Source organism: Biomphalaria glabrata, chromosome 13, assembly GCF_947242115.1.
Source record: "Biomphalaria glabrata chromosome 13, xgBioGlab47.1, whole genome shotgun sequence".
NCBI lineage: Eukaryota > Metazoa > Mollusca > Gastropoda > Planorbidae > Biomphalaria > Biomphalaria glabrata.
This window is the reverse complement of record NC_074723.1, coordinates 12252446-12264749: the sequence shown is the minus strand read 5'-3', so window position 1 is coordinate 12264749 and position 12304 is coordinate 12252446. Positions and strand designations below refer to the sequence as shown.

Genomic DNA, 12304 nt, shown 5'->3' with positions numbered 1-12304 from the left:
GGCCCCGCGCTAATTCTAGGTGTAAATTATTAAATTAAACCAAACTCATGAAAATCTCCTGAAAAATAGACAAATTGTCGTTTTGTGGTGTCATTCAATACGGAAAACGTCAATCCTACGTGCGTAAAAAAAAAAAAAGGATTTGTCAGCTTTCATTTAATAAAAATAAAGTTCGATTTAAATAAGTTCATCTTCAGTATTTATAAAAAAAAATGTCTTCGCTCCCTCTCTCTATTTCTTGTCTTCACTCCCTCTTTCTCTTTCTTTCTATATTTCTTGTCTTCGCTCCCTGTCTCTCTTTCTTTCTCTATTTCTTTTCACTCCCTCTTTCTCTTTCTTTCTCTATTTCTTGTCTTTGCTCCCTCTCTCTCTTTCTTTCTCTATTTCTTGTCTCCACTCCCTCTTTCTCGCTATATTTTTACATTTGCTCTTTCACACTTTATCTGTTTCTCCTTCTGTTTATATTGGCTCGCTTTATTTCTCTCTCTCTCACTCTCGTTTCTTCCTTTATCTTTTTCACACTCTCTCACTTGGTCTCTCTCTCTCTCTCTCTCTTTTTCTCTTTTTTTTTTTCGTTTTTCATAATTCTTTTTTTAAATTTCATTTTCTCTGTTTCTCTCTCTTTTTTTTTTCTCCATCTATCTCTCTTCTCTTTTTGGTTCTCCCTCTTTTACCATCTCTTTCTCTATCCTCTTTTTCGCTTTCTTTGTGCAAAAAGACTTTAAAATGAAATATTGGCATTATCATTGTGGCTATGTTCATTGTTCGCAAGAACATTAGAGACAACATTTGCACATGCTTAGAACATTTTTCTTTAATTAGTATCTATTTTATTAATTGATTGATTAAATGAATGTTTCATAACTGATCCACTCTTGGGGGAAAAGCAAGGCTTCCAACTACGGAGACGTATTTAGGTTTAATGGTGAAAAGATGGAACAACCAGTACGCAGAAGAAAAATGCCTAATACAACTAGCATCCCCAGATCTGAAACAACCAGAGCCATTGGTGGTTCAAAAACGCGAAATTCAACAAGGTCTGGAAAAGAAATGTAAGAAAAGTATTATAATAACAATATACAATTATAACATTTTTGTATGTACCTTACCATCGTTTTCACTGTCCACCCCTTCTTCGTTTGCCTGGGTCTGTTTCCGGAAGGAAGGTCTTTGCGAGTCCAGAGGATCTTGTGGTATGGCCACAAAGTATCAGTTTGATATTTTTGACAGTACTTAGGAGGTCATCGTGGGGCCCAATAGCCGTTGTGATCCTGTTTTTAATCGCTTCGTTTGTGATGCCGTCTTTGTAGGTTGCAGCAGATGATACCCAGAACCCATGAGTTGTATACCCAGAACCCATGAGTTGTATACCCAGAACCCATGAGTTGTATGTGTAACATCACTGTGAAGCACATCATCCTGGTTGTCTTTTTTGTTTTGACTGTTAATAGCCTTTAGATCAATCATGATCAATGTATGACATTGTATTTATTTATTTATGTATTTAAAAAAAAAACATTTTTATTTACTAAATATTTTTACTACTATCTTATAATTTTAATATGCATATGGGAGTTGAAGAGGATACAGGGACCCTTGAGCGGACTTATTTGGCACGACATCGATGCCTAATAATAAATAACCTAAGAGCACCTTTTTTAATACCAAATTTGCAAACGTAAAACGATCTAGGGATTCTATAGTTTGCCGTCGTGTAGACCTTATACTTATTGTTTTCTTCTGTAAATTATTTTAAAATTAGGATTGACAAAAAGAATCGGAAAAACAAAGGGCAACATTCTGCACGTTCCTCATCACAGCCACTGTTATTGCCGAGTTCTCCTTTCTTTGGTAAGTGGAAAATGTTTTTTTAAGCGCTTCTAGTCGAGATAATTAGGCCTATTTGGTTCTCACACAAATAGGCATATTTGATAAAATCTCGCATGACGCACATTAGAAGCGCATAGAAAAGCCCTAGCCCAGCGGTTCTCAACCTTTTAGGCTCGGCGACCCCTTTTTACAACCCCCCACTCTGCCGCGACCCCACCCCCTCCGCATACACACACAGCAATAGAAGAATGGACAAAAGGCGACCTCCAAAGGGGTCGCGACCCACTGGTTGAGAAACCCTGCGCCTAGCCGAAGACTGGCGCAGATGACAAAAAAGTGTATTCAGTGTACCCCGGATGACAACGTCTTTGTCTACGTTAGATGTGGCAAAATGTGTAGATCGCATTTGAGTTTGCGTGAAATTCTGCAGCCTTCCTTAATCTTCACACACGAAGACTATGTTTTATTATTAGGATTATATCTATCTGGTCAAGTATCATATACCGGTACGTTGTTTCTAAAACAACTATAACGATGTGGGCTACATGTAGTCCAGTTGTTTCTTATTTTAAATTAGTCTCCCTTGGCTGCACTTCTAAATTTGTTATTCCCCCTTTCTGTGCTACTGGTTTTGCTAGACTTTATCAATATTGGTGACTGAGATTTCTCGGCACAATGGAAAGATTTTAAAAAATTAAATAAAAGTAGAAAATACCCCCTCTCAATTACCTCAACCCACGGGTCCCATGTAACGTTCTTTCTGGGTCGAATTTCATACTTTGAGAATCCTTGTTGAATTATAATCACACTCAGACCATTGTTCTATTTATCAGAAAGCCTTTCACATTTTTTGTAAGTTAGTCTTATAAAATAGCCTAAATAGTTGAGGTTATCTCTGATGTCTTTTTTTTGCTAGGTGTGTAGGCTATAAACTATCACGTGATCACTAAAAATAGACTACTGCTTAGGTTTGAATACCTGCTTTGGTTATTTTGCTTAACATGCTTTATCTAGCCACTTCTGGCGTGTAGTTTGACAAGCTTCTGATTCTCCATCAGAAAGTAAGATAATTATGTTCGCCCCAAACTTTCTACAGAAAGGAGGAGTAGGCAGCGAGCAGGGATCACACTCGAGACCATCGTGAAGGACGACAGTCCAAAGCGCATATCACACGACCACTCAGTCATCTAAGGCTCAATCCCGCACTGTCATGTGGCGAGGTCTGAACATGCCTGAACATGCGAGGTCATATCATGCAGTGGCTTAGCTAGGGTGGGGGAGGGGGAATGTCAAAATTCCCCCCCCCCCCCGGGCTTCCATTTGAAGGGCCCCGAAATAAGTGTTAGTAAGTTTTTTTTACAATAAATATTAAATATTACACCATTATCTCATTTCATGATGTTGAATGTCAAAATGCAGCGGCCCCCAAAGAGGCCAAGCCTCCCGGCCCCCAAAAGATGGCATAATAAATCCCTAGCTACGCCACTGATGTCATGCTAGATCTAGATCTATGTTCAACATGAAAAGTGGAAAACGAAAAAAACAAGAAAAACATACACATTTTTTTTAAAAAAAAGCTTGTATTAAGTGTTTAAATTAGCTTGAATCAATCATAAAATTAAATTTGTAATCTGGGTGATCGCCTTTTAAATGCATTTCTAAGAAAAAAAATGTGAAGGACCTGTATTCGAACTCGTGGGCTAAAGCCTTCTAAGGCTTCTCAAGCCAAAACTGTAACCACTCTGCTTGTGAAAAGCGTATGAACATGGAAGATTTTATAGTTATCTATTGCTTCTATTTCATCTTCACTACGCCTCAGACGACGACCTATAAAAGGGGACTAATTCAGCTTATACCATCACTTCAGTCAAGTACAATTTCTTTCCCTTGTTCTAGATACCAAACGAAATAATTATTTACTAATAGTTAATTAACAAATTGGTTAAATTTCTAAATTGATTCTTGTGTTGTCAGGTAAAAAAAAATTATTGTGCAAAATTCTGGCTTGATCCGAGATTGGGAGTAGGAGTAATAAGGTGTACAAAATGAACTCTAAACTATTCGATTGGTCAGCAAGCAAAGAAAAAAAGTACTATAAAAAGTTAAAAACATAGTAATCTGAACATCTGACGGGATTTGTATAACTGACTAAATATGTCCAAATGACTATACTTTAAATGGGAAAAAAATGTTTATGTCGCACATCTCATTAGAAGAAAATGAAAAAAAAAATTGGCGAATGGGAAACAAAGGATTGACCACCACTGCTCTAAATCTAGTTTCTTTAAATCCATTAAATTATAATTAACACTAAATAAATAAGAAATATATAATATACATATTCATTAAATAAATACTTCCTTTACAAAGGCGTCAACTTTCCTTGGCTGACATAGAAGAGAGCACCTAGGCTGGTTGCATGCGGCTCAGAACGAGACAGTTGGAGGTCACTCAGGAAGGCCGCGGGATACACATTTGAGACCTAAAGAAAATCTGCTGTCGAGGACAAACGCAGACGGCGAAAAGAAAATCTAAATCGACCACCTGAGGACAATTAATGGTTATGCATGCCCTGGGTGTGGCAAAATATGTAGGTCACAGCTGGGGCTGCGCAGCCACGGGAAATACGCATTCCTCACTAATCTTCGGACTCGAAGACAAGCCTTATTATACAAAAGGAATATTACTGATACTCAGTACTAAGAAAAATGAAATATTATTGTTAGTTCCCCTGAGTCCCATAGATGGAACAATAGGCTTTAACGGTTGGTAACTTTTCTAATTAATTATCTTCTTCTTATATAATACAGACGTTACTTCAAAAAAGAAGATGATTACGTCCTACGCGTCATGCATTTAGTCATGCATATTAACCAATGACTTAAATTCTGCCAAGTCACTGGTTTTCCTGGCTAGCTCAGGCAACCCATTCCATGCTCTAATAGCACTGGGGAAGAAGGAGTATTTGTACAAATTTGTCCTAGCATATGGGACGAGGAATGTGCCTTTATCTTTGTGTCTTTCAGAGTATTTTATTAAATTTTGTTTTTGTATTTGAAGATTATGGTTCAGTGTTTTATGTATAGTTGCTACTTTACTTCTGAGTCTTCTGTCCTGAAGGCTTTCTAAATTTAGTGATTTTACTAAAGGTGTTACTCTAGTTAAGTGTGAATATTCGTTTGTTATGAATCTCACTGCTCTATTTTGTGTCTGTTCCAGTTTCTTAATGTTATCTTGAGTTGAGGGGTCCCAAACGGAGGATGCATATTCTATTATTGGCCTAACCAAGGTTTAATAACATTTTAGTTTTATGTTCTTATTTGATTTATAGAAATTTCTTTTAATAAATCCTAATGCTTTGTTTGATTTTTTTTATAGTTTCATCAATATGTGGATTCCATGACAGTTTTTCGTTTATTATAACACCTAGGTATTTTGCGTTTTTAGTCTGTGTTACTGGTTTGCCATGAATAAGATAAGTGGAATTAATTTGTTTTAGTTTTTTCGTTACTCCTAACAACTGACATTTTTCTGGGTGGAAAGACATGCTTCAATTTGATTCCCATTTCTGTAATTCATCTAATTCTATTTGTAAAATATCTGTGTCTTGTGTTGTTTTTATTGTTCTATATATTATGCAATCGTCTGCAAATAATCTGACTTTTGTTCCTGAGGTAATGCAATTTGGTAAATCATTTATGTAAATTAAGAATAGTAGTGGACCTAAGACAGTTCCTTGAGGTACACCTGAGTTTACTGTTATCGGTGTTGATTTAGAGCCATTTATTATTACAGTTTGTTCTCTCCCTATCAGAAAATCTTTAATCCACTGATACAATGGACCATTAATGCCGAAATATTTTAATTTTTTTAAGCAAACTATGGTGGTGAACTTTGTCAAAAGCCTTGGAAAAATCTAGTAAGATAGCATCTATTTGTTCACTATTATCTAAACCTTTTGAAAAGTATCAATTAGTTGTGTTTCACATGATCTATATTTCCTAAAGCAATGTTAGCGGGGTGAGGACATTATGTTTGTCTAAATGGTTTATGATGTTGCTACATATTATGTGTTCTAGGATTTTACATGTGATGCTGGTAAGTGATACTGGTCAGTAGTTTCCTGGGTCAGATTTTTCTCCTTTTTTAAATAGGGGGGGGGGGGTAATTCAATTATATCAATATTCAATGTAGTGATCTTTCTGAAGATTTAATAAAATCTTTTATCACGCACCACGAGTTTATGTGCGAAATAGTTGGGCGATAGGATAATGAAAAGTTGTCAAAATAAATGTATCGTATTTTTAGTTCATTTGGGAAGCGTGGCCGAGATGGCTTGGCTTGGCTACCTAGAAGGGGGCTCGAGGTTCGACACCCGACTTGGGCAGAGTTGTGTTTACTGAGCGCCTAAAGGCAGCACGGAAAACTAACTCCTAGATACCCCCTCCCTCCCCCCCCCCCCCCCACTGGTCCACAAATGAGATGCTATAAGCATGAAAGTAGCGCTATATAAATGCTATAATAATAATACTATGGCGAAAGAGCTGAAAGTAGGAATGGAAAAAAAAAAGGTAACCCAATTTGCTCTGTTCTACGTCCAAAATAAAGCCGTTCTGATGAAGAGTAAAGGACTTAAATCCTCACTGTGAAGGGATTCTATTTATAGTGCACAATCCCGACAATGATCAGAACTGAGTGGGATAGAGGTGGGGACAACTTATTGGCTCTATCCTTTGGCCAATAAGATATAACATGGGTCAATATGGATAAGGGTTAATTTTTGTCCGTGGTGGTATGGTATGTTCATTGATCATATGACATCTTTTTCATTACTATTTTCACGATTGATAAATTATTGATATTTGATTTTGTTTTGTTTTTTAAAGACATAGGCCTAGGTAACATTTCAAATGAAAGACATTTTTTTAAATTATTGAAAAGTGTGATTTTATCTAGATCTATAGGCGAATAAGGCCTAATATGTTGTTTTGTGCGTTACTTAACATAAAGCTGTTGATGGTATCTACATCTATACATAGATCAAGTCAAGTTTAAAGGGAAAACGAAAGCATGCAATTAGGCCTATTATCGTTAAATCCTTGATAAGGGACTATATCAGCATTTCTGATGTCAACATTCAGATACATTTTGGGTTCTCACAAACACACAAAAAGGAAACAAAATAGTAGATGTAAGTAAATTACTATTGAAGACTTAGATCTAGAGTCTAAAGGGGGAGAGAGTACGGGAGGGAGTGTTAAGTTTTTTTTATAAGTCAATGATTACCAAAGGGTTAGAGCATTACTTGTGACTTTACTTTTCCCAGCTCCTCTGGTATCCAATCTATCTCCATGATCCGGTCCTGACCTCACGGGACGGTTAAAAACCCTGGGTAGGCAGACGAGCATTGATCACGTGATCAATCCTTTCTTAAAATACTACATAATACTACCAAATAATACAACCTAACATTTTATGGACAACATTGTCTTGAATGAATTACAGAAATAAAAAGATACATGAAAAAACAACAACATGAGAACCGTTTGATATTTGGTATCTTACTAATTACAATAAAAATGCTTCTATTTATTATATGATATATCTATTTAGTAGTGAGTCTAGAGTTCCTAATGAATCGGTCGTTGTATACAATTTTGATTAGGCAAGTATTCGTTGTATATATTTATGTTATGAACACATTTTAGCTTCTTCTTTGAGTGCATAATTCACATTACTGTTGATGAAATTGTTTACTATAAATTTTACATTATAAAGTCTAGTAGATTTATACATTTCGCAAAGGATTTTTTCTCGGGGGAGGGGTGAGTTGAGATGTGGAGGGGCATTAAAAATAAACAAATCTAGCATTTATTAATTATCAAGAGCAAAATAATCGCTCCATAAGTTGTATGTATTTTTTATTTTTTTTTTAAAGTTTTAGGGTTTTTTTAAGCATGATTGCGCATGTCTCTAAAAATATAATAATAGATTAGGTTTAGAAATAAATTGAAATCATAGATATAGATATAGATATATGTCTATGATTGAAATGTAAAAATATTTGTTTTAGTTTCTACCGCATACATTGAGTTACAATACATTGAACACTAATTCTAAAACTGTATTTTATTTTACATTTTGTGAAATGAGTTCACATGAAATAACTGAAATGTGTCATTAGAATTAAGATGGTAAAAGAGGACAGGGTGATGGAGACAGACTCTGTGTGTGTGTGCGTGCGTGTGTCTCTGTGTGTGTGTTTAACAGTGATCTTTAAAGATGTTTTGTTTTTCTTTGTCCTCCTTGCAGCGATGCCTTCCAAAGTCCATCTGGTTATTACCATTCTCTGTGTGGTCCTTATGCTGGGACTGCTGTCCGGTGTAGGAGTCTACATTTGGAAGGAACACTTCGACGATGATGTCAGTAGGTCTACAGAGCCGGAGAATAAAACAAGCCCTTTAGATCATGGGCCGATATCAAGATCTATAGTGAACTGGAGTCAACTAAACTTTTCTAGCAACGGAATAATATTTGATGCTATTACAAAATCAACTCAGGGAAAAGGTCTAAAAGGAATTTTGGGGAAAGGTCTGGATGCCACTTTGGCAAAACCTTGCAATTTAACCAAAAATTCAAACGACGATGGACTCTGTCTAGAACTTGGTGATAAATATAGACTTGAAGTGCTTAAAAAACCAGCCATAGCAAAACGGTCAACTACGGAGAACAATTTACAATGCTTTTCTATTCATTGGATTCCGTTGGTAGCTAACCAGTTGAAAGAAACACAAGAAGATTGCTTCTATTTAAGCAATCTTTATTGGTTCGGTGGCTTTGAATCTGAGACACAGGAATGGCCGATGAATAACTACCAGAAAAACCTATCTGCTTTTATTACAGGTGACTCGTTTCAAGGAAACGGTGGTTATTTTGGCAGTGTAGTAGAAGGGATATTTCTATCCTCTTCTGGGCTTGGGATTGTCGTCGACGAAACCACGCCACTGTACATCAGCGTTAATCAGGGGGGTTCGCCTCTTCTCTGTATGGTGGGTAAAGTGGGCAGTGACACGCCTTTTTTTAATATTTCAAATCCATTCCTCAAATATGACGTTTGCCAGTCTTCTGATATTGCCAGCTTATGGCAGGGTATCTCTAACAAGTACATACCGAAGCCTGCAAGTGTTCCATCTTTGGATCTCTTCAGGTACCCCATATGGTGCACTTGGGCCATTTATAAAGAGGTTATCAACGAATCAACAGTCTTAGAGTTTGCCAAAGACATCGTATTCAACAATTTGAGCTTTTCACAGTTAGAAATAGACGATTCCTGGACACCCCACTACGGAGATTTTAACTTCACTTCTGATCGGTTCCCGGACGCTGTCGGCTTGATCAAAAACTTGACCGCCATGAATATTCCAGCAACGATATGGATGCATCCATTTTTCAACAACGACTCCGACGCTTTCCAAGAACTGTCTTCAAAAGGTTATCTCATCAGAGAGCTCGACTCGGATAAGCCGCATCTTGTCTCCTGGTGGAGAGGAGAAAACAACGCAGGCGTTTTAGACTTTACGAACCCGGAAGCTGTAAACTGGTATTTGAGCAGACTGGAGTATTTGAAGAAGACGTTTAACGTAACCTCCTTCAAGTTCGATGCCGGCGAGTTGACTTGGGTTCCGGGGAAGTACAGACTCAACGATACCCTGGTCACGCCTAACTATCTTACCAGTAAATACATTGAAATGACCTCCAGGGGCGACCTCGACCAACGACGACAGGAAGTGAGATCTGGATTTAGAAGCCAGAATTCAACATTCTTATTAAGAATGTTGGACAGACGCAGTGATTGGAGTCATGCTCTAGGGCTTAAGACACTGATTCCTTGTTCTCTTGCGTTTGGCATGATGGGATACCCCTACGTTCTTCCAGACCTAATTGGTGGAAATGACTACGGAGAAGGCTTTCCAAGCCAAGAACTTTTCATTCGATGGCTCCAGGCCACAGTATTTATGCCCGTACTCCAATTCTCCATTCCACCCTGGCACTATAACGACTCTAAAGTCGTTGAACTCTCACATAAATATATTCAGCTTCATGAGAAGTACGCGGACAAAATTATCAATTTGGCTAAGAATGCTGAAAAGACAGGCCAGCCCATAAATAGGCCATTATGGTGGATCGCTCCCCAAGACGACGAGGCACTGCGACTAGATTCTGAGTTTTTGCTTGGCGATGATCTGCTGGTGGCACCCGTTCTGGACGAAGGCTCAACGTCGCGAGATATTTATTTACCGAGCGGTCAATGGAAAGATGAAAATAAAGGAACGATAATTGACGGAGGTGTTTGGGTTAGAAATTATTCAGCCCCCTTGGAGTTATTGCCATATTTTACGAAAGTATGACTTGAATAGACCATTATAGGTGGCCATTGGTTTATAACATGAGCAACTGTTTTATCATTTTTAATTAAATGTGCATTAGAATTTGTGTTAGCGTACTGGGAGAGGAGAGCATGTATACTTCTTCATTTAGTAAATATTAACATCAATAGTCGATATTGCTACTCAATTATCTTTTCTTGACAAAACAATTTTTTTTTGAGTTTCAAAGTTTTTCCTTATGTATGCCATTCATTTTGTAGATCTACATTTTAATTCGAAAGCACATCATTAAGCTGTAAATCTTAAGAGTTGGGATCAAACCCGATACAGGTAATAATTCCAGTAGAACTGAAACATGGCAGGTGGAAACAATTCATTAGTAGCACTTTCTGTTATGTATTTTACCCCAGATGTGTATACTTTAAAAAGCATATATCAAATCACTCTGTCTGTCTGGTAAAAAGTTTGTACACTTTATTTTTCCCTAACCCAATCTCGAATCAAGATGAAATTTGGCACAATTATTTCTTATACCTGACAACACAAGAATCAATAAAAAATAATGTACCAATTAGTTAATTAACTATTGGTTATTAATTATTATTTTTGGTATCGAACAAAGGAAATTGAACTTTACTGATGTGGTGGTATTAGTTAAAATAGCCACCTTTTTACTTTGTAAGTCGCCTCTTTAAAGCTTGAAGCTAACAAGAGATAACTATAAAACCTATTTTCATAAGCGATTCTCTGGTACAGTGGCTACTGTGTTCGCTTGAGAAAACTTTAGGATGCTTGAGCTCTCGAGTTCGAATTCTTGTCTTTCAACTTTTTTTTTTTTTTTACTTTTTATAAATACATTTAAAAAAAAACAACCACGCTAACATTCACCCTGTATCCCCCTTCACATGCCCTTGAAGTTTTCTTTCTTGTCTAATCACCGTGTTTTTTGGTATATGAATTCGTTTTCAATTGGCTTGTATTGTGTGTGTTTTTTACGTCACGTCTTAGTTCTAGTGTCTATCTTATTTCGATGAACGTACTGACAGAAATGTACATGTATATATATATATATATATATATATATATATATATATATATATATATATATATATATATATATATATATATATATATATATTTAAAAACACTACAGCTATGCAATGACAAACCAACATGTCTTTCACCTTCTCCTCGTTAGTCCTTTGGATTAGAGGTGCACCACCAGTGATCTGTTGACTTGTTCGTTTCATTTATCTCTGTAGTCCGCCCCAGTCGCCATCTTGTTGGTACATTCGTGCTATCTTTCACGTCTTCCTTCCGCCACTATTTTTTGTTTCCGACACTCTGTGTCTCATTTGTAGAAGTCTTCGTCGTTGAACTAGATTTGTGTTTTGTTGTTGTTGTTGATGCTAAGCGGTATGCTCTTTTATTAGTCTTCACCATAAAGAGTAGCGTACCTTGTCAGTTGTCCAACACAGCAACACGTTATATGTTTGTGTACATTGGATAAGTTTGAGGTCAATTAAATTGGGGCATTCTAAGAGGATATGATTGTCAGTATCGTCAGTGGGGCCCCCGGGGGATGGTGGCTCAGATGTTTATGCTGTTTAGATGCAGATTAAAAGATGTGTGATATGTTAAAAAAAAAATAATGTCCATTTTGTTTGGCGTGGTAACTTTCCCTAAATTATTTTATTCTCAAAATTACTCAAGTTTGGCAACTGTTGTTTTACAGTAAGGACATCTTTCTTTTGTTTGTTTTGGTCCTGTGTATACTTGTGTTGAATAGAACTGGTATGGAGCCTACCAACAATGTTTGTGTGTATTCTAAATGGAAGTGTATGAAAAATCCTCAGGCCTTTTTATTTACAACGTTTATGTTTGTTCAACAAAGAACTCTCATTCAAATAAACATACTGTCAAGTACATGGGCGTAGTCAGGATTTTTTTTCGGGGGGGGGGGGAAGCATTATATATATATGTATATATATGCGCGTGTGTGTGTGTGTGTTGTATAATAAATCTTTATTACATTACATTCTGACCCTTCATTTTTTCATAAGACTTTTATTGAACCCTAGAATAGG

At 36.7% G+C, this 12304-nt stretch overlaps 1 protein-coding gene across 1 annotated transcript; it reads left to right on the top strand.

The window, feature by feature from the left end:
• The first annotated feature begins 900 nt into the window (after positions 1-900).
• Positions 901-11304, top strand: LOC106062938 (myogenesis-regulating glycosidase-like). Its single transcript, XM_056007861.1, has 3 exons — positions 901-1052; positions 1763-1851; positions 8143-11304. The coding sequence occupies exons 1-3, from the start codon at positions 934-936 to the stop codon at positions 10236-10238; spliced, it is 2304 nt and encodes a 767-aa protein (XP_055863836.1). The 5' UTR covers positions 901-933; the 3' UTR covers positions 10239-11304.
• Positions 11305-12304: the final 1000 nt, after the last annotated feature.

Excerpts from the sequence above, each read along its gene's own strand:
- LOC106062938 (XM_056007861.1), top strand. The coding sequence starts at position 934 with ATGGAACAACCAGTACGCAGAAGAAAAATGCCTAATACAACTAGCATC. Across the intron at positions 1,053-1,762 it reads ACAAGGTCTGGAAAAGAAAT|GATTGACAAAAAGAATCGGA; the intron begins GTAAGAAAAGTA and ends TTTTAAAATTAG. Across the intron at positions 1,852-8,142 it reads GCCGAGTTCTCCTTTCTTTG|CGATGCCTTCCAAAGTCCAT; the intron begins GTAAGTGGAAAA and ends TCCTCCTTGCAG.